Genomic DNA, 21,385 nt, shown 5'->3' with positions numbered 1-21,385 from the left:
GGCGGACCAGGGAGGGAGGGGCGGGGCCTAGGCCGTGCGGGGCGGGGCCAGGCGCGGTCGCCGATCACGTCACGCCGCGGCCGGCCTACCAGCCCGCACGCACCGCTCGCCGCGCGCCTGTGGACCCGCCCCGGCCCCGCCCCGCGACACCATCACCCAGCTCCAAGAGCGAATGAAAGAAGCACTGCCCGCCGGGGTTTTCTGGCAGCGCTGGCAGCGGCTTTGTCATCTGAGTTATTGAAAGTGGCGGCTGCCGTCCAAGTCAAGTAGGGCTGGACCTTGGAGATTATCCCAGATCGTCACGAGGCGGGCGAGGGGCTGAGGTGACCTGCTTGTTGGCATTACCTCGCGGAATCCTCTGCGATCTGCCTGCCCTCGTTTTACAAATGGGGGAAACTGTAGTCCTAAGAGGCAAAGTGACTTGTGTGAAGTCACACAACCAGGTGTTGTGTTACCAGAGAGCTCTAACTCCCCAAAAAGCCTGCTTTCATTAATAAGATTTATTAACACAGCACGATAACCAAGGCACACCGTTCTGAGAAAAAAGGCAAGTTTCAGAACAATATGTATAATACGGTCCCTGTTTCTTGGGGGGCAAAAAAAAGGTATGCGTATGTGCTTGTGTGTACATTTTTAAAATTCAGGAAGATTGAACACTAACCGCCTGTAGTTGTTTCCTCTAAGAGGTGAGACTCTGAGCGACTTTCACTTCCTATTTTTTATGGTTTTTTATTTGACATTTTTATAAAGTGCATATATTTTTGTAAGCAGGGAAATAGTCAATATCTTTGAGCCTCACTTTCCACCTACCTTCCAGAGTAATAATGAAAATGTATTTAGATAATGTATCAGTATGGAAAATGCTTAGCACAGTGAATAGCCCATCAGTAAATTGCAAAGTTTGTTCCCTTCTCCTTCCCTCTAATGGTATGGCTTTGTGTATTTGTCAAAATACTACTCAGAATCATTACTGCAACTCTGCTCAGATCCTCCAATCCTACTGCATGGAAATTTAGCCCCAAGGGTGTTCTGATCTGCACTAGAGAAACGTGAAAATATAACAAAAAGCAAAACCCGTGGCAAGACAAGGTAGAGACCTGTTCCACTCTGCCTGCTTTACCTGTCTCCAAAGGTGTAAGCATACCCCAGGCAAACAGCCTTGCCACACAGGGCAGGCAAGAAGAGTCGCCTCTGTGATTACTGAGAACCTGGGCAAATCCTATGCTGACTGGGATCTCAGATCTTCAAAAGTAAACTTGGGAAATCCTGACAAGCATGCAATGCCCAAACCTCCCCCTACAGGAAAGTTGCGAATCAGATTCCCCTAAAGGTGCCTGAAGCTGAAGCCACAGCTCCCACCTCCCGCACCTCCAACGGCCATGGCAATTTCCAACCAGAGCCTATAAAACCAACTAAGACTGGTTTTCTGATCAACAAAATGCAGTTCCTCTGGGCCTTAGTAGGAGCTCTTTCCTCTACCAGGCATGCCTTCTCCCAGATATCCATATGGATAGCTCATTTGAGCAAACACACAAAGGAGGCTGCACACGTTTGCACTAATGTCACCTTCTCAGAAAGGTCTGATCATCCTGTACAAAATAGCAGTTCTATACCTCCAGAATTCCTAGACCCCTTGCCTTGCTCTTTCTCCGTAGCACTTATCACCATCCAACAAACTAGATATTTTTCTTATTTGTTGTCTGTCCCCCTCCCCCCTCAAAAATACATGCTTCATGAGAACGGACATTTTTGTCTGAATTGTTTGTTACTATATCCCCATTGCCTAAAGCAGTGTCTGGCTTATAGTACAGGCTCAATAAAAATTTACTGAATTATAAATGAGGACAAATTCAGTGTGGACCCACCACATTCAAGCAGGACAGCCCAGTTAGAGGGAATGTAAACTCTTGGGTCACGCCAGTGTGTAGGCTCTGTGGGCTTCTGACCGGTTTCCTGTCCAAAGCATTCCTCTTCCCCCATCTTCCCTTCCTACCATTTTACTCTCTCTTTCAAAATTTTTGGAGACATTTAACTGAGTTTCTTTATGTAACCGGAGAAGGCACTAGATTCTCCAGCTCACTCATCAGCTCCAGCGTGTCTGATTAAGCCTTTACTGTTTATGCTCTGACGCCTGCTATGAAAGTAACAGGTAGACTGATGTTCGTTTAAGCAGGTGCTATTGGGGCCCGCAGCAGTTCCGTTATACAATGGAAAGTATGCGGGTGCCCACAAGGAGAACCACAAGTTATCTTTTCTTCCAATTTAATAATCTCTCTTTGCCCTTGAGGCTTTGAGTTGGGAGAGAAGGGAGGGCACGAAGCACGGGGATGGGACGAGGGGTAAACATTTAATGAACACCTACTAGATGCCAGGCACTGCGCTATGTGTCAGGGACACAATTATATGCAAGACCAGGGTGTCTGCCCTCAGGACTAGCTCTGGCTGGTTGGAGGAGCAGGATGACTTCAGAGTGGAGGCTGGATTGGATGGGAACAGGGCTGGAAGGAAGATGGAAGTCAGCTAGGAGCCTGTGGCACTCCAAGCAAGAGATGAGAGTAGACGGTGGCAGTGGGGATGAAGATTGCAGGGGCAGGGGGAGGATTTGCGAATTATGGAGGAGTGGAATCAGCTCAACTTGGTGATTAATTAGCTAAGATGAGTGAGGAGCAGAGATAGTGATTGGCAGGTTTCTGACTTGGGCATCTGATCGTGCCATTTGTGGGTAGAGAGAACTCCGCAAGAGGAGACCATGGGACATCCAGACACACTCTTTTTGGTAGAAGCTAAAACAAACGGGGACCCATAAACAGTAAGCAGTGCTGGGACCTGAAGCACGGCTATCCTACCCCACCCTCGTGAAGGCTTCATCTGTTACCTGTACACTGAGGACTCCCAAATCTTACCTCCAACACAGACCTTTCTCCTGAGCTGCTACCCAAATACCTGGGGACATTTCCACTTGGGTATCCTACAGGCGTCTCAAACTTAATTGTACCAGTTGCGTTCAGAAGCATTTTTGGAGACTCAGTTCAGAATGGTGAAGGAGGCTTTAGTCCTGCTACATTCGACTGTATTGGGCTGGCCAACAAGTTCATTCAGTTTTAAGTAAAAATAAAAGGCACATTTTTCATTTTCACCAAGAACTTTATCCAACAACGTATTCATTAACTGAACGAACGTTTTGGCCAACCCAATAGAACTCAGTTCCCGTTTCTCCAGCGTGTGATTGTGTCACCACCTGCATAATAATTACTTCAAGGTCTTGTTAAATTACAAACTCATGGGACAAACCCAGACCCACTCAATCAGAACTGCTTGGGATGGTGCCTGGGAATCTGCAGCTGGACCAAGTTCCAGGGGATTCTTAGGAACACGTGTGTCTGAGAGGAGGCTAGAAGGGGTCAGCTGCCAATTAACAGAGCTTCCATGAATAAATGACTATGTTAAGCTCAATAGTAATAGTCATAACCATAAGATTTGTAGCTACAAAACACTTTTACATGCCTTATTTCATCTGAACCTCTTGCAGCCCTATGAAGTCTTTTCCCCTCATCTTAGAAACAAAAAACTGAGATTCAGGGAGACTAAATGATTTATTCAAGGTCTCGAGTTGACGTTTCTGATTCCAAGTCCACCAGTGCTCACGGCAGCATCACTGAATCAGTCAACTTGTGAGACAGGCCACGTGGCTGAATGAGGATGAATACACCCCACTTCTGAAGAGTACTGGAGCTCAGACTCACCATGCAGGGTCTCTTTAATGGCTGGAGCATTCTGCCTGGGGCAGGGATCAATCAGTTTAACCCCGGGTACCACAGATAACAGATCAGAGGTATAAGAGCACCTGGAGCTCTCTAAGGTTCTGGGGTACCTTAGAATTTCACCTCTTGCCCTTACTTCTAATCTTGATGTTCTGGGCTGCCCTTTGTTTAACCTACAGTTTCTGAGATTTCTTTTCACACAATCCTTTGCCTGACTCTGCCTGTGATTGTTCCCTTGAGCTCCTATCCTTTAAGACTCAACCTAGAGACTACATTGTTGTCGTGGTGCTTTAGGGAAAGAAGCTGGTGTTTCGCCGGGCCCTGGTACTGAGGACGCGGTCCGGGTGGCCCCCGGCCTCTTCCTACCCACCCCTCCGCCCTCCTTTTCCCCCGCTCCTCTGGCAGGATGAGGCGTGCAGGCCTGGGTGAAGGAGTACCTCCTGGCAACTATGGCTACCCTAATAGTGGGTATAGTGCCTGTGAAGAAGAAAATGAGAGACTCACGGAAAGTCTGAGAGGGCTTCCCTGGTGGTGCAGTGGTTGAGAGTCCGCCTGCCGATGCAGGGGACACGGGTTCGTGCCCCGCTCTGGGAAGATCCCACATACCGCGGAGCGGCTGGGCCCGTGAGCCATGGCCGCTGAGCCGGCGCGTCCGGAGCCTGTGCTCCGCAATGGGAGGGGCCACAACAGTGAGAGGCCCGCGTACCGCAAAAAAAAAAAAAAAAAAAAAAAAGCAAGAAAGTCTGAGAAACAAAGTAACTGCTATAAAATCTCTTTCCATTGAAATAGGCCATGAAGTTAAACATCAAAATAAATTATTAGCTGAAATGGATTCACAGTTTGATTCTACAACTGGATTTCTAGGTCAAACCATGGGAAAACTGAAGATTTTATCCAGAGGGGGCCAAACAAAGCTGCTGGTTTCATGGTTGTCCTTTTCTGTCATTTATTGGATTATTAAACCGAGGTGATGCAAGCAACTGTGAGTTTGGAATTTGTTCCAACTTCACGGCTTGGAGTACCACTTCAGTAAAAATTCAGCATCAAAACATTCCTAAATTTCAAATAATGCTATGGCTTTTTCCATCAAAGATTACTGAATTTTACTTGTCTTATAAGTCACATCAGATAATACAGTGCTCTTTGGATACTGTTTCTTAATGATTCATTTTTTTGCCCCTATTTTCAGGGGTATTGACATGGTCCGAGGTCAGTCTGGCCCTAATAAGTTTTTTTCCTGTTTTTTGCTGTCAGGTTAAATAGCAGTGTAATATCCTGTTGTTACCATAAATGTAGGTTTATGTTCCACATAAAGAAACTTAGTGGGAAAATAACAATGCCTGGACAGCCTTGTGCTGAGCTCTTGAGGTGGTGAGAAAGTTTGTGATGGATGGTAAATGTATTTTCCTGAACTGTCATCGCCCCTGATGATGTACTCTCCTTGCCTCCTCTATTTGGTTAAAATTGTAGGCTGATGTCTTTTTACCTAAGGTTTCCTAATAATTTTTGATGATATGACTCTTCTTCCGCCTCTGCCCAAGGACCTCATTCTTTAATAAAACTTGTTATTTTGGCATATTTCTAGTAAGGTTCAAAACAAATGTGTACCCATATAGTTGTCATTTTATATTAACTTTATATATATACCATTGACTTGGCTTATAATAGTTTTATGATTTTAGCTACTTAGGCCATTTGGTTATCATTTATGACAGAATAATGTGAAGCTAAAGTAATTGCTAAGCTCTGAATGGAAATAGAATGTTCAAGAAAAGTAAAAAAAAAAAAGACTCAACCTAGTCATCCCTGGCCTTACCCCTCAGGTTGCACTTGGTGTTTCCCTCTCTCTGTTCCTACGGCTTAGCACCCTGTTTGTGCTTATCACATTGCTTTGTAACTATCTGTCTGTCTCATCTCCTTGATTATAAACTCCTGAGAGCAGAGAGTGTGTCTGGCTGATCCTCCCATTCCTAGCATAGCCCCTTGAAAGGAGGTACTCAAGAGCTGTTTGTTGAATTAATGAATGAATGAAGCCCACCTGTCTGTACTGCCTGGAACTCCAAGTTACATGCTCAGTACAGAGCTTCCATCGCCATTGCCTTCAGCAGAGGAATCTTTTCTTACTGTGGTCAGTGCCATACAAAGTTCTGAGCACTTCTGAAAACTGGAAGTGGCCCAGCCCTGCCGATAACCCTTGGCCTTGCCTTAGGGGGCAGGCTGTTGACACGTTAGCTCTCAGCCCATTGAAAATCGATGACATACAAATTAGAACAGATGCCCTTTTCACTTACCAAATTTGCATTAAAACATCTACTGGCCAGTATTGATAAACATAACATGAAGTGGGCGTTCTCACAGAGCTCCAGAATGCGCTATTATACTTTTCTAGGGATGGCATTATCAATGATCACCGCCACCAACAAAAAAAATGTTCATACTCTTGAACCCAATGACGACGCTTCTAAAATTTCCCTTAAAGAAATAATTTTAAAAAGACAAGGTGCATGTAGAATGGGTTGTTTGTAAGAGCGCAAGTTATTTGTAATAATGAAAGTTATTTATAATAGTAGAAGCTGTAAGTACTCAGAGGCTACAGTAAAGTATCCTCCAAGAACTTAGGAATGAGGAAACTGCATTTCCCACTGAGTGCTGAGTGGCAGAATCCACCCAAAATGGATCAAAACCAAAGACAGTCAATGGAAGGAGAGAGAAAAGCTACTGGCTCACAGGACTTGATTGAGGGCATCAATTCACAAAATAAATATTGTGTCCATCAGAAGAGGTTTTGCACACAGACATGCAGAAATCAAGAGAGTGGCCATGGGCAGAGCCCACTGAAGCCCTCGTGGGCATCTCGGCCAGCAGATATCCTGAGTTCTGTTCTATGACAAGACCATTCCCAAGATGAGAAGAAGGCGCTAGACCACGAAAATGGAGCCATTAGAGGTAGTCCACCCTTTTCCTGGTTCCAAGCTCACCAGGGGATCATCTGATCACCCTGGCACTTGACCACAGGAAGAGTTGTGGCATTCTGGTGTCTTTCTCCTGGTAAACTAAAAAGGAGTTTACAATTATGTTAGCCTTCCAACCCAGCCAAAGGGGATGTCGTTTATGCCAGTGGTACCATGCATACTCCCTGTGTGTGCGATGGTTGTATTTCTTGCTGAATGACAAAAAGGGTGGCGTTCTGATGTCTCCCTCAGGCCCCTGTGCAGTGAAGTTAGCACAAATCAATCTTTCAGAACCTTCTCATCACTGGGCACGGCAAGAACAGTTCCAGCCGGCCTGTTCTTCACACCAACTGCACATGCAGGCGTCTAATCATGATTTCTACAGGGAAAGAGAAATCTGAAACAACCAAAATGTTCAACATTAGGGAAAAGCTTAAATAAATTATGCTATACCCATCCCATGCAATATAATGTTGTCATTTAAAATCTTTTTTGCAAAGCCTACTTTATTACTTAGAGAAATATTCACACTACATGTTAAAAATGTGTGATTCAGGGACTTCCCTGGTGGTCCAGTGGTTAGGACTCCGCGGTTTCACTGCAGGGGGCACGGATTCAGTCCCTGGTCTGAGAACTAAGATCCTGCAAGCTGCGTGGCATGGCCAAAAGGAAAAAAAAATGTGATTCACACTTCAAAAAAAATTTTAGGCAGTTTCTTATAAATTAAACACACAATTACTATGTGACCCAGTCATCAAGTTCTTGGACATCTGTCCCAGAGAAATGAAAACATATCTTCACATAAAAAGTTGTACATGAGTGCTCATAGCGGCTTTATTTAATCGCCAAAAACTGGAAACAACCCTGATGTCCTTCAACTCTTTTTGGTAGAGGCTAAAATAAACAGGGACAACAGGCAATACGGCTGACCTACCTCACCTCCTCTAGTTAAACAAACTGGTACATCCATAGCACAGAATAGTACTCAGCAATAAAGAGAAGTGAATTAGTGATACACAACTGGACAGATCTCAAGGAAATTATGCTGATTGGAAAAAAACAATTCTAAAATGTTTATATATATATATATATATCAAAAGGCCATTATGATTCATTTATATAACATCTTTGAAAACACAAAATTTAGACATGGAGAACAGATTAGTGGTTGCCAGGGGTCAGGAATGAGTGAGCAGGTGTGAGAGTAAGGGGGTGTGATTATAAAAGGGCAAAATGAGAACTCCTTGTGGTACTGGAACTATTCTGGGTTTCACTGTGGTTGTGGATACATGAAACTACACACGTGATAAAACTGTAGAGAACTAAACACACACACACTCACAAATGTGTTTGAGTAAAAGAGGGACATCTGAATAATATCAGTGGATTATAAATGTCAACGTGCCGCTTGTGATATTGTACTATAGTTTTGCCAAGATGTTACCATTGGGGAAAACTTGGTAGAGGGTATGTGGGATCTCTGTAGTATTTCTTACAGCTGCATGTGAATCTACAATTATCTCAAAATAAAAAGTTTGATTTTAAGTGCAATACAGAATTGTAGATGCAACATGATTGCCTTATACAATATTTTTGACCTATACGTACACACAAAGTATCTACAATTATTGGCTTTAGGTAGTAGAGATGTTGGATTTTATGGGTGATTTCTGACTTTGTCTATATACTTTTTAATATTTTTCTAATTCCCTACCATGACCATGTATTAATTTTATTTTATAAATATAATGACTGTCTTTAAATATAGCATGTTTATTTTTCATAACCATATCTTAGTGCTGACTCACACAAAGCTTTTATCAACGATCCACCCAAAACTTTTAAATATAAATTGATGCTAAACTCGGAATTCCCAATCCTATGCTTATACAATTCAGTTTTCAGAACAAAAGATAGGACCTTACACCTGAACTCTGATGATCAAGTTGTCCAGCTTCCTCAGCTGCAACATAAAGACCTTGGGTTAAGAAGAACCCTGGGGTCCTTCCAGCCCTTACAGTCCATGGGCCTCATGCTGGTATAAGGCACCTGCTGTGAACCTTGGTCTGTCTGTTTAGAGATTATCTCTAAGATTATCCCAAAGACTGAAAGTGATCCACCTTCTCCCAGACCACATTTCTCCTTTATTTTAAAAATAATTTTTTAAATTTTTATTTTTATTTATTTTTGGCTGTGTTGGGTCATCGGTGCTGAACGCAGGCTTTCTCTAGCTGCTGAGAGCGGGGGCTACTCTTTGTTGCGGTGCGTGGGTTTCTCATTGCGGTGGCTTCTCTTGTTGCAGAGCACGGGCTCTAGGTGCGCGGGCTTCAGCAGTTGTGGCATGTGGGCTCAGTAGTTGTGGTTCGGGAGCTCTGGAGCACAGGCTCAGTAGTTGTGGCGCACAGGCTTAGTTGCTCCACGGCATGTGGGATCTTCCTAGACCAGGGCTCGAACCCGTGTCCCCTGCATTGGCAGGAGGATTTTTAACTACTGTGCCACCAGGGAAGTCCCATGATCATATCTCTTGAGGAGCAGCTCAAATTAGAGTGAGAACCTGCCTGCCTCCAACCCTCTGCCTTCCACCCCACGTGGCAGCAAAGTCCCCATTTGCACAGGGCAGTAAACTGCCAATAATGGCATGAGACTGCCAGCAGCAGGAATCCATGAGTTTATCAGTCTATAAAATCATTCACTTTCACTGCTGGAACAATTCACATCTCCTAGGTTAATAAGAAATATGCCTTCGCAAACACTGAGTTGAGGACAGCATGGGGGAATCCCACCTCTGTTACCACTTTTCCTAAAAAACAACTCCTTGCTCTCTGCAATCCTGTTTCTACCTTCTGCAATAATTAGGGCAGCTTCCTCTGCCTGTCCCCCACACCTCTCTCCGCCCCTGTATAAATATATTCTGATTCTCTGAAGAACCCTGACTAACACACCTTGCAAAAGTTTTCTCCACTTTCAAATGAAATCACCATTCCTTTAAAGTTGTCTAATATAAGGAATATTATGCAGCCATGAAAACAAATGAGGTAGATCTCTATGTACAAGTATGAACTCATTTCCAACTCATATTATTGAATGAAAACAGCAAGTTGCAGAGTGATGTATTTATGTAAAGTTCTTTCCTTCCAGAACTCACAAAACTATATTTTCCAAGGGAATATCTGTAGCTACGTAAACATCTAGCAAAGGATCTGGGAGCATTCATACCAAACAAATGACAGTAGTTAAATCTATAAAGGTGGAGATAAGACCAAGGTGGGCTCAAATGTTTCCATTTTTACAAGGGGAATGTGTATGCTTTGTATAATTAAAATTCATTTTATGTAGCAAGTGAATAAAGGAGTTGACCAATGATTTGATTTACAAGAACTGAACCTGCCTGACCCGTGGTCTTCCTCATCCTTTCATTTCATCCTTCCAGCTCTCCAGGCTCAAAACCAGGGACTCACCTTTGACTCCCCTCTTTCTGTGGTGTCCTCCCACCATCAACCCATCAGGATATTGTGTGGGCTTTGTCTTCAATATCTAGTGATTTCTAACCTCGTCCACCACCAGCTCTCATATTTTCTCACCTCTGTTATTGTAAGGGCTTAACTTGCCTCCAGGCTTCCCCCATCACTTCCTCACTGCCTCTTCTTGATACGGCAGCCAGAGAGGTCCCAGGAAAGCCCTGCCCCCTGCCCTTTGCTCCTCTAACCTCATCTCTCACCATCCTCCTCCTCACTCACTCTCTCGTTCTGCTCCAGCCACAGGGATGCCTTGCTCTGCACTTGACACAATCCTGCCCAAGGGGTTTTGCATTTGCTATGCCCGCTACCTATTTAAAGTGGACCGCCTCCCCCTGTACTCCCTATCTCCCTCCCCTGCTTTATTTTCCTTCTTAGCCTTTATCATATCACCATCTTTTTAGGAACGAAAAAAAGTAAGTTGTTTATTGAGGGCAAGAGGATGTGACCAATATAAAAATGAAAAGCTTATCTGGGGGGCTTCCCAGGTGGCGCAGTGGTTGAGAGTCTGCCTGCCGATGCAGGGGACACGGGTTCGTGCCCCGGTCTGGGAAGATCCCACATGCCGCGGAGCGGCTGGGCCCGTGAGCCATGGCCACTGAGCCTGCACGTCCGGAGCCTGTGCTCCGCAACGGGAGAGGCCCCAACAGAGAGAGGCCCACATAACGCAAAAAAAAAAAAAAAAAAAAAAAAGCTTATCTGAGACTTCCCTGGTGGCGTAGTGGTTAAGAATCCACCTGCCAATGCAGGGGACACGGGGTCGATCCCTGGTCCAGGAAGATCTCACATGTCGCGGAGCAACAAAGCCCATGTGCCACAACTACTAAGCCTGTGCTCTAGAGCCTGCGAACCACAACTACTGAAGCCTTCGCGCCTACAGCCCGTGCTCCACAACAAGAAAAGCCACTGCAATGAGAAGCCCGTGCACAGCAACAAAGAGTAACCCCCGCTCGCCACAACTAGAGAAAGCGTGCGCACAGCAACGAAGACCCAATGCAGCCATAAATAAATAAATAAATTTATTTTTTAAAAAAAGCTTATCTGGCTTTAACTGACTCTGCTTTCTCTGCTTGTCAAATGGGAGTTGGATTTTATTTGTACATTTTCTAAGGGGCCCTATCTGCTCATGAAATCCTTATACAGGGGGAAGCTATGGGACAGATTCCTTAAGCGCCCCAGTGGGAGAACTCTAATCATGGTGGGAGTAATGGCTCCATGCTGCCTTCTTCTTTCCCTTCTGCTTCATGTGTACCACAAAATAGTCATCGCACGCAATAGTGAGCCCAGAATTTAGCAAAAAGGAGCTCTGGAAGCCCACTTAACCATCTTACTACGGGTCCAGATCCTTCAATATTTTGATTTTCCAAAAATCCAGGGAACTCCTTTTCCATGAGTATCCTCAGGTCCTCCTTTGTAAAGTAGACTTTATCCCCAGCAAATTTGTGAAACGTGAACATCATGGTTTCCATGGCATGTTCCATTTGACATGGCATTTCGGTGAGGTCTGTTGAAACCTTAGCGCAAGGTGTGGAGGGGTCACTTGGCTAGCTGGGATGCGGGTTTAGTTTATCACCTTCTAATATACTATAAACACGTTGGTCTTTTTTTTTTTAATCTTCCCAGCACTAGAATTAAAATTCAACAAGGATCAGCATTTATGTCTGTTTTGTTCATGGTCATATCTCCAGCACCTAAAACAATGTTTGGCACATAGTGGACATGCAATAAATATTTCTTTAATGGGGAATTCCCTGGCAGTCCAGTGGTTAGGGCACCATGCTTCCGCTGCAGGGGGTGCAGATTTGATCTTTGGTCAGGGAACTAAGATCCCGGATGCCATGCAGTGTGGCCAAAAATATATATATATATATATTGAATGAGTAAAGAATACATTTGACCACAAAGTTTCATGAGTTACACTATAATAATGGGAAAAAACCCAAAATGAGACCACATTGATTAGCTTTTCAATTCTGAGTAAATCACTTAGCCTCTTCTTTTTTTTTTCAATTGTGGTAAACACACACACACACACACACACACACACACACACACACAATGAGATTTACCCTCAACACATTCATAAGTGTACAGTATCATATTATTAACTATATGCACAATGTTGTACAGGGATTTCTAGAAATTTTTCATCCATGACTGAAACTCTATACCCATTAAACAGCAATTCCCCATTTCCCTCTGGCAACTCCCCCAGCCCCTGGCAACCACCACTCTACTCTCTGTTTCTATGAGTTTGATTACTCTAGATACCTCATATAAGTAGAATCATGCAGTATTTCTCATTCTGTGACTGGTTTGTTTCACTTAGCATAATGTCCTCAAGGTTTATCCATCTTTTTTTATGACTGAATGATATTCCATGGTATGTCTATACCACATTTTCTTTATTCATTCATCTGTCAATGGACATTTAGGTTGCTTCTACCTCTTGGCTATTGTGCGTAATGCTGAAATGAACATGCGTGCAGACATCTTTTTAAGATCCTGCTTTCAGTTTTTTCAGATAAATACCTAGAAGTGGGATTGCTGGATCATATGTTAGTTCTATTTTTAATTTTTTTAGGAACCTCCATATTGTTTTCCCTAATAATTGCACCATTTTACATTCCCAGAAACAGTGCACAGGGTTCCAATTTCTCTACATCCTTGCCAGACTTTCTTTGTTTGATAATGGCCATCCTAACAGGTATGATGTGATATCTCATTGTGGTTTTGGTTTGCATTTCCCTGATGATTAGTGGTGCTGAGCACCTTTTCATATAGCTGTTGGCCATTTGTATGTCTTGTTTTCAAAACAGTTCAAGTCCTTTGCCCATTTATTAAAAAGGTTATTTGTTTTTTTGCTGTTGGGTAGTAGGAGTTCCTTACATATTTTGGATATTACCCCTTATGAGACATAAGATTTGCAAATACTTTCTCCCATTCTCTGGGGTGCATTTTCACCCTGTTGAGTGTTTCCTCTGCTGTGCAGAAGGCTTGTAGTTTGATGTCTATTTTGGCTTTCGTTGCCTGTTCTTTCAGTGTCATATCCATGAAATCATTGCCAAAACCAATGTTATGAAGATTTTCCCATATGTCTTCTTCTAGGAATTTTATAGTTTCAAGCCTCAACTTTCTATGTCAGTATTTGTATAGCTCTTTCTACATTTCAAAACACTTTCATATACATTAAACCCTTAAAACAGAAACCCCAGAAGGAAGTCCCTTGGTGCTGGGTCATGATGACAGGCCCTGAGCCTTTGGGAGTTTTACTCTGGAGGTCAGGGGAGGATGGGTACTCTCACCCTGGGACATGTCTTGGTAGTCATATATCTGCTCTTCTACAGCAGAAAGTGCCCAGCCATGCTGACCCAGCAATACCTGCTCCCCATAAAGGAGCCTACTATATTCCCAGCCTCTCCTGGAAGCCAGAATCTGCCCTTGTGCAAAGGAAATGGAGGGCAAAAGCCCATCTGAGTTTGCATCCAAGGTTCCTCTTAGCAGCAGTGCTGGGAGCTCCTAACTGGAGTCAGAGAATGTACGTCTCCATGGATCTCTGCCTTCCTCATCCCTCCCTATAAGCTACTGTCCACAGACCTCAGTTCACAGCTGAGGGTCTTTTGCTCCGAAACTTACAAAATCGTGCAAATTTCTCTCTGGTCAAAGATAGTTAATATTCCTTTCACTAAATGCCACCCAAGGAGGCGTGGTGAGCAGAAGACCAGAGAGAACTTTAGGTGTTTAAACCTCAGGCAGGTCACTGCCCTTCTCTGAGCTGGCTTCCCCATCTATAAAATGAGCAAGAGAAGACGCTTCACAAGGTCATCCACAAGGATTAGGAACATAGTAGGTGTTCAATACACGATCCATCACTCTTATTTTGTTTGGAGGAGATAGAGTCTGAGACCCCCTGCCCTTCATCACATGAAGTGGATGGAAAACAATGTTGGTGTAAATAATCAATAAACAATTTATAATAAGGGATAGAGGAGAGTTTCATGTGAGCCAAAATGAGGACTGTAGCCCAGGAGACACAGATGCAAAAAGCACTTGAATTGTCTTCCACCGGACCACAAAATGAAGGAGGCTTATATATGCAAAACCCATAAAATTAAATAAGTTGTTTGCCAAGAATTAGGATTGGAGCTGGCACGAAGTAAGGGTGCTTGTTAAGCACGGATTGGTTGGGGCCCAAAGTGGTTGCATAGCTATAAGGGGAGACCCTGAGACCATAAGGTTGCAACTGGCAGCTGCTAGCAGATATTGTTTTGAAAACAGCTGATGATGTCCTTGAGTTTGAGATAGTTCAGAAAATTCAGGAGTTGATGCAAGAATGTGTCTGAAACCACATCCACAATGGCCACCCGGCTCCATTGGATACGCCTGAACCACAGTTCCTCCATTTTTATTTTTAAATGATCTTAAATACGTCATCCCCAACAATGGAGGACAAGTGAAAAAGGCTGTTTCTCCAACCAGAAAGTTAAGGCCGAGGACACAGAACACAGGTGGCCATTCTGGGTTGGCATTAATGCAAGAATGTTAGCTCCCCATTGGGACAGGTGTGGAGCTGGATCTGAGGGGAGGAAGTGCTGTCAGACTGGTGGAGGGCAGAGGTATTTCAGGGCAGAATCTATGCTACTTAGGGGGCTGGCATTGGGGGCAGGATCTATGTTACCTTGAGGAGGCATGTACAGGGCAGGATCTCTGGTACTGGGAGGGAGGGGTCAGGGTCAGAAGGTGATGGGGTGTCCTTGGCTGTTGCCATGGAGAACTCTGATTGTATCCAAAGCTGGTGAGAGACCACCCAGAGGTCCCAGGGTTCATGAGCAGAGCCTCCTGCCTCACAGCTGCGGGGAAGGTTGACTTAAGTGGACCAGAGATCTTCATTTTCTATAAAGAAATCAGGCTGCGGCAGGTAAGGAACCCTCTTAGCAACATCCCACCCCAGGACTGCATTTCTTCTGGGTGCAGATCTGCTCCCCAGTGGGCCTCATCCAGTGAGGCAGATGAGTGTGGGTTGGTGGTTGATGGGGGGAGGGGATGACTAGATGAAGGCCAGGCAGGTTGGTTCCTGGACCTCTGTGTGCCCTCTCGGTGCAAACGTAAGGCTCTCCAAGACAGAGGTACACAGACTCCTGAATGCCCTCTGCTCCCAGGGAAGAGAAACCAGGGAGTGGGGGAGGAGAGAAAAGCCATTCCTCAGGGACCCTCCGTGACCCTGGGTCATGGACAGCCAGCAGGGACAGGGCCTCAACCTAGGCTGAATTTGATTTTAAAATGAACATTTTACATTCACCTTGAAAGGGAGAAGGAGAATTTGCTCCCACTGGGCGCTTTCCGTGTGGCAGTTTCTTTCTACATAACACAACGTTTAATTTAATGTTCCACAAAGACCCGAAGTTGAATTTCAGGAGTGTCCGCCGCGGGCCAGGCGCCCTATTTGTCTGCTTTAGGTAGAACTCATTTGTGATCCTCACGGCCACTTTGAGGTGCATCCTGGATCAGAACCCCAATTTGAGCGCCACCAGGCCCAGGTTGCTTCAGCGAGTCTGTGTGACCTCAGGTTCACCCTTGCCCCAGGGTGAAGCAGCTTGCCCCAGGTCAGAGAGCAGCAAGGGGCACCTGGCCTGGCTGCTGCTTCCTAGGGTAAAACTGAAGGCATGGGAACACCACATCCTGAAACATTCAGGGGTGCAAGAATTCAAGCAAAAAGAAACCTAAGAGGGAAGAGATATGGGAACATATGTATATGTATAACTGATTCACTTTGTTATAAAGCAGAAACTAACACACCATCGTAAAGCAATTATACTCCAATAAAGATGTTAAAAAAAAAATCCTAGACACATGAGTCTATCTATATTTGGGGTAAAATGAATTTTTTTCCCTAAGCTGGAGGAATATGTTTCCTCTTGTCTCAAAGAGTCAGCACCTTTTCTCTTTTCTTCTTGCTATTTTGATCCCCCCTTTTAAAGGCCTCTTCTGCCCAGCCCCTCTTAAGCCCCACCCCCATTTCTTCTTCCCTAGTTTAAAACATCATTCCCGGGTTCCCCCTTTTACGCGTCTATTTCCTCACGCCTGCATGCTCTCATCTTTTCCCCTGAGACAGGGAGCCTCTGCTCTAGACCCTTTATTGACCTCCTCTTCTATAAGTCTCAGGATAACCCCGTAAGGCAGGTGTCAGAGCCCCGTCTGAGGGATGAAGATACTGGGGCTCCAGGTCAGGTGAGCAGACCCAGTCGGAGGACAGCCGTTCAGTTCTCTGTGGGCACATACAAGCCGTTTGGGGCACCTGAGGTGACAGAGGTATCCCCTCCCTGCCCCTTGGGCCTCCGCTTGGAAAGGAGCCATCGGGCAAAGGTGAGAAGTTCAGCCCCGCCCCTACCCCTCTCTCCCCGCCTTCTTGTGTAGCCTTCAGACAAAATGTTACACTGTTCCACTGCCTGCACCCTCATTGGCTGGCCACCGCGCGTCCCCATTGGCTGTGAGCCCAGAGACACACTGCGATTGGTCCCTGCACCTGTGCCGAGTTGCTGGGTCTGTCTGGCCCGGGTGGAGACACGGTCACCACTCTGGTTGGCACGCGAGGCCGGTGACCGCTGCCACCGCTGTCAAGCCTTCTGGCGGCCCGCGTGTTCCGGGAGTGGGGACGTCGTGTGCCTGGGTGCCCATCTGCCTCCGAGGGTGAGAGTCGACTCAACGCTGTGGAGGGTAGGGTCTGACCTTCTCACCTCGCCAGCCGGCTGGCTCCTCCATAAAGGTGCACTTGTCCTTGTGGGTGTTTATGTACATGCAGTTGATTCGAGACCCTGGATCCAAACAGGTGAACATTTAGGTCTGGGTCCAGACTTTAATAGGAGCGTATGTACATGTCATCTTGACACCCTACATATTTCTGAGACTGATTTTGGATTTTCTTTTTACATGATCTAATAAGCATAGGGAACCAAAGGAAGCTGCTGGTGGGTTGCAAAACGTTATCCAGTATCTTGTATGCGTTTGCTTAGGGTTTGCTAATGAGACTGGATCACACTCATATGTTTTGCAGAGTGATGCTTAAAAATGATTGAGGGCTTCCCTGGTGGCGCAGTGGTTGAGAGTCCGCCTGCCGATGCAGGGGACACGGGTTCGTGCACCGGTCCGGGAACATCCCGCATGCCACGGAGCGGCTGGGCCCGTGAGCCATGGCCGCTGAGCCTGCGCGTCCGGAGCCTGTGCTCCGCAACGGGAGAGGCCACAACAGTGAGAGGTCCGCGTACCACAAAAAAAAAAAAAAAAAAAAAAAAAGATTGAAAGTTACTCTGAACCTTGGAGAGGGTGAAGTCATAGTTTTTGAAAGTTCAGCCTAGGGAGTTTTAAAAAATGTCAGCCCTAAATGGGTACTAAGTGGTGTTTTAATTGGAAAGTCTTTGGTAGTGAAAGTATACTTTGCTTTATACATGAGAGTTGATAAAAATTATGGCATGATAGTATGAACCTTCACAAAATGCCTTTTTAGAAGAATGCATCAATGAAGCTGTCTTCTAACTTTGTGAGACTGAAGGTTACGCTTAGCAGGCTGATCTAATGAACAGAACTGAGCACAGTAAAAAGTTTTTAGAAAGGAAAAGATATCAGAGTTATGGCCATTCTGAAATGCCTAATATTATTTTTGGCCCCAGTTTCCCTCAGAATGAATGGGCTTTGCATAAAGTGCCCAGTAAACATTTGTTTACGGAGCTGCAGTCCCCAGAATTCCTTCACATGCAGCTTCCCATGCTGTTGTATGCTCCTTCCTCCACTTCTGTTGGAAAATGAGCGGCTTGTGCTACTTGCCCTTGTTCCAGATAGTCACAGAATTGTGACAATGACCTTCCAGGGGTGGAAAGTTTAAACTATAATCTAGTTAAGGACTTTTTCACCTCCTTTATCCAGATAAAGAAATTAAGATTTCAGGTTTCTTGGCTCATAAAAAGTCACATTGCTGGTTAACAAAGAGTTACAACCCAGGTCTTGAGCCAATCTATAATCCATCCTGCCTTTTCCCACACTGGTTCATCTCATTGGCCGGGTACCATCTCTGGGAGCATCCCTGCATCATCCTACCCACCATGGATTTGTAGGACTAGCTTCCTTCCACCTACTATCCCCGTACTGAGTTCCCCCAATTCTTAAACCTTTCAGATGCCCGGAAATTCACTCACCCTCCAAACATGCCCCATTTCCTGAGCCAGAATAGGATACCCAGGTTCTTGCCCCTGTAGAATCCCTCCCCACCTGTCTCACATGGCAATGGGCCAGGATCACCTTCAAAGGCTTTTTCTTTTTCAGCTTCTCAAATATGTGCTTCTCACTGTGAACCTTGTCAAGAGCTGAATTCATGAGACTGTAAATGCTTAGGATCCAGAGAGGCCTTTTGGGTCAGGGTTGAACTCGCTATTATTTCCTGCCCCCAGTGTTTTCTCTTAAGGCTATCCTGTCTTACTCCTATTCTGATGCACCCCAGGAAGGACACTTTAGATGCTGGATACATGGATCCTGATGAAGGATCGTACCGATTTGTTGGCAAAACAAGATTGAAATGAGAAATCTGTGTGGACTGGGGCTGAAAAACTTCTCAGAGAAATTGGGACTTAAACTGGGAACTGAAGGACAAGCTGACTCTAGAGAGGTAGAAACTGGGGGCAGGGAGGCATTCTCGGTAGGAGGAAAGAGAATGGGCCATAGAATAGGGGTTGGTGGGCAGGGCAGTAACGTCTACTGCTGGGGACAGTTTCCTTAACACACTTTGTATCTGCGTAGGACCTTTAGGAGAAAAGGTTTGTTCTTGTTTTGTTCTGTTTTGAAATAAAAGATCACTTATTGATCTCATTTTTACCGTTAATTCCCCCATTCCTAGCAAAAGAGCCAAGCTTGCAAGAAGGCGGAGGAGGGTCCTGCCCTCCTCTCCCGCATCCAAGAACATGACTTCTGTGGTACTTGTCCTGGGCGAGCACCCCTTCACACAGATCACAGATGCGGATGGGACAGATCCAACCGTATTATTGTAACAAGAGGCTCTGTCTGAAAAATATCCACCTAAGCTCCTGCTGGGTCCACAGTGCAAGTCAATAAAGATAACTTGGAAAGAATGGCTTTGGGGGATCATAGCAAAGCATCCCTAGTGGAGAGCACGATGGAGCATCTAGGACTAGGATATTTAAAATTGCACAAGGTCTAATGAAGGTTAACATCTTGATTAGATCCTTGGCTTGATTCCCCACTGAAAGCAGAATGGAAGGATCATCTCCCATCTTTTACTGCGGTGTTCCCATCTCCCAGCTCCTGACCTGGGGCGCCCGAGGCAGGCAGGCTGAGATGGAGGCCACAGCACCCGGCAGCTGGGCAGATGCTCTGGTACCATCCTCACCCCAGCGGCAGGCAGAGAAGGCTGCCCTCAGAGGCAGCAAGTAACGGGAGTGTCTGCCGGCTATGGGAGAGGCAGAGGGCTGCACCCTTATTCAGTGACTCACCATTCCCCATAGCCATCCAGATATTTCCTGAGGAATGTGTTTGGGTAGAAGCCTGGGAGGAAACCCAAATTATCAGCATGGGCACTGGGAGAGCTCCAGACGCCCCACAAGCCCAAAGGCCTTTGGTATTCATGTTCCGAGACTACTAGAGAATTTGAGATGCTGGGAGGATCCTGGTATTTTTTCCTCCATTTGTCGACCTAAATTCCCTGGTGTCCACGCACATGCATTTCTCTTTAATTTAAACAGGTAAAGAAGACCTATGTTCTTTGGTTCAAAAGTTTCTTGTTTTTCTGTAGGTAGTTCAAAACCTTCACTGTTTTACTTTGCTCCCTATTAAAGATTTGTTGATGTCTGGAAATGGGAGACTATAAAAGTGTGGCCTCTGATGTAACCTAGCCCTCGGGCTGGATGGGCCTTTGTGATTCTGTGGCTGTCCTCCCCACACCGATGGCATAACTCCTGGGAATGAATGTTACAGGAGCTGAAAGCGACCAGCGCAGGCAACAAAAAGGGCACCTACTTACCATCTTCCCACCACTGTTCTGAGAAGCAGACCGAGGCAAAGTGGACACCCTAGTGAAGACCACATTGGTGATAGGAGACTTGCTGTCTGACCTAAAAGACATTTTAAAATCCCACGTTACTTCATTGGGTTCGTGGTCTCTGTGGCCAGTTCTCCCCCTAGAACTTAGTGAGAAAGCTTTCTTCCACCTCCTTCCCTGATATTCCCTCTTCGAAGGAGATTTTGCTCCCAGCTGCTGTCAGCTGAGGTGCTTTGAGAGAGGGGCTGCTTGTCTGTGCCCCAGTGGTGGCTCAACTGGGAAAGCATCAGAATCATCTGGGCAGCGTGTCACCTACACAGACACCTGGGCCACCCCGGGAGATGCACATCCAGTGTTTCTGAGGCAGGGCCTGGGCGTGTGTATTTTCATCAGTCTCGCCAGGTGGCTGACATACATCAAAACCGACCCAGGTCATGCATTGTCTCTGCCCAGCAGAGACAATGTGCTCAGGGGAGAGTGGACCCCGCGGAGAACTCCCATCCTAATTCACTCAAACCCCAGTGCTGAGTACCTCCTGCGAGTATAGAGGTGATGACAATGCAGCCCCCTGTTCAAATTGCTGGCAGAGCCATCCATGGCTCAATCTTTTATTAAAATCGTTACATTATCAGCCTTAGAACCGCCTATCTTAGAGAAGGGCTCCTGATTTGTAAAGTTAGATGTGACCAAGGACAACATAATGATCATTTTCAGAACCCACTGGAAGCAGTTCAAGGCAACCCAGCTTCCAATTCTCTGCCGTCACGTACCTTTTTGCTTTCACATGTAGAAGAGTGCGTTCTCTTCTTTTTTAGGTACAGTATACATGCGGAAAAGTTCACGAATCTAAAGAATACACCTTGATGGATTCTTTTCATATACTACATACACCTGTGTAACTACTTCCCAACTCAAAGAGGGGTGCCTTCTCACAGTAGGAAAGACCTCAAAGGGTGGGACACATACTTGTTCCACCTCTGACAGACTGTAAAGAATGCGATCTCAGGGTACGGCTTGCTCTCCTTGGCCACTGTGGTCAATTAACAAGTGTCTGGTGAGTACCTGCAAGGTCCTGGAAACTTCCTGGTGTAAAGCAGCTGTGCCCTTCAACTGTAAGTC

The 21,385-nt window shown here is 45.5% G+C and overlaps 1 protein-coding gene and 1 pseudogene across 1 annotated transcript; one reads left to right on the top strand and one right to left on the bottom strand.

The window, feature by feature from the left end:
• Positions 1-4,057: 4,057 nt before the first annotated feature.
• On the top strand, positions 4,058-4,732 carry LOC132524971 (BET1 homolog). Its single transcript, XM_060157562.1, has 2 exons — positions 4,058-4,270; positions 4,500-4,732. Exons 1-2 carry the CDS (start codon positions 4,168-4,170, stop codon positions 4,730-4,732), a joined length of 336 nt encoding a protein of 111 aa, XP_060013545.1. The 5' UTR covers positions 4,058-4,167.
• Positions 4,733-11,416: 6,684 nt separating this feature from the next.
• On the bottom strand, positions 11,417-11,721 carry LOC132524970 (protein S100-A10-like; annotated as a pseudogene).
• Between the last annotated feature and the right edge of the window lie 9,664 nt (positions 11,722-21,385).

The sequence above is a fragment of the Lagenorhynchus albirostris genome, chromosome 8 (assembly GCF_949774975.1).
Source record: "Lagenorhynchus albirostris chromosome 8, mLagAlb1.1, whole genome shotgun sequence".
In the NCBI taxonomy this organism is placed as follows: Eukaryota; Metazoa; Chordata; class Mammalia; order Artiodactyla; family Delphinidae; genus Lagenorhynchus; species Lagenorhynchus albirostris.
Note: the sequence above shows the minus strand (reverse complement) of the source record. Positions and strands in the feature narration are given on the sequence as shown.

Excerpts from the sequence above, each read along its gene's own strand:
- LOC132524971 (XM_060157562.1), top strand. The coding sequence starts at position 4,168 with ATGAGGCGTGCAGGCCTGGGTGAAGGAGTACCTCCTGGCAACTATGGC. Across the intron at positions 4,271-4,499 it reads AAATGAGAGACTCACGGAAA|AAAGTCTGAGAAACAAAGTA; the intron begins GTCTGAGAGGGC and ends AAAAAAAGCAAG.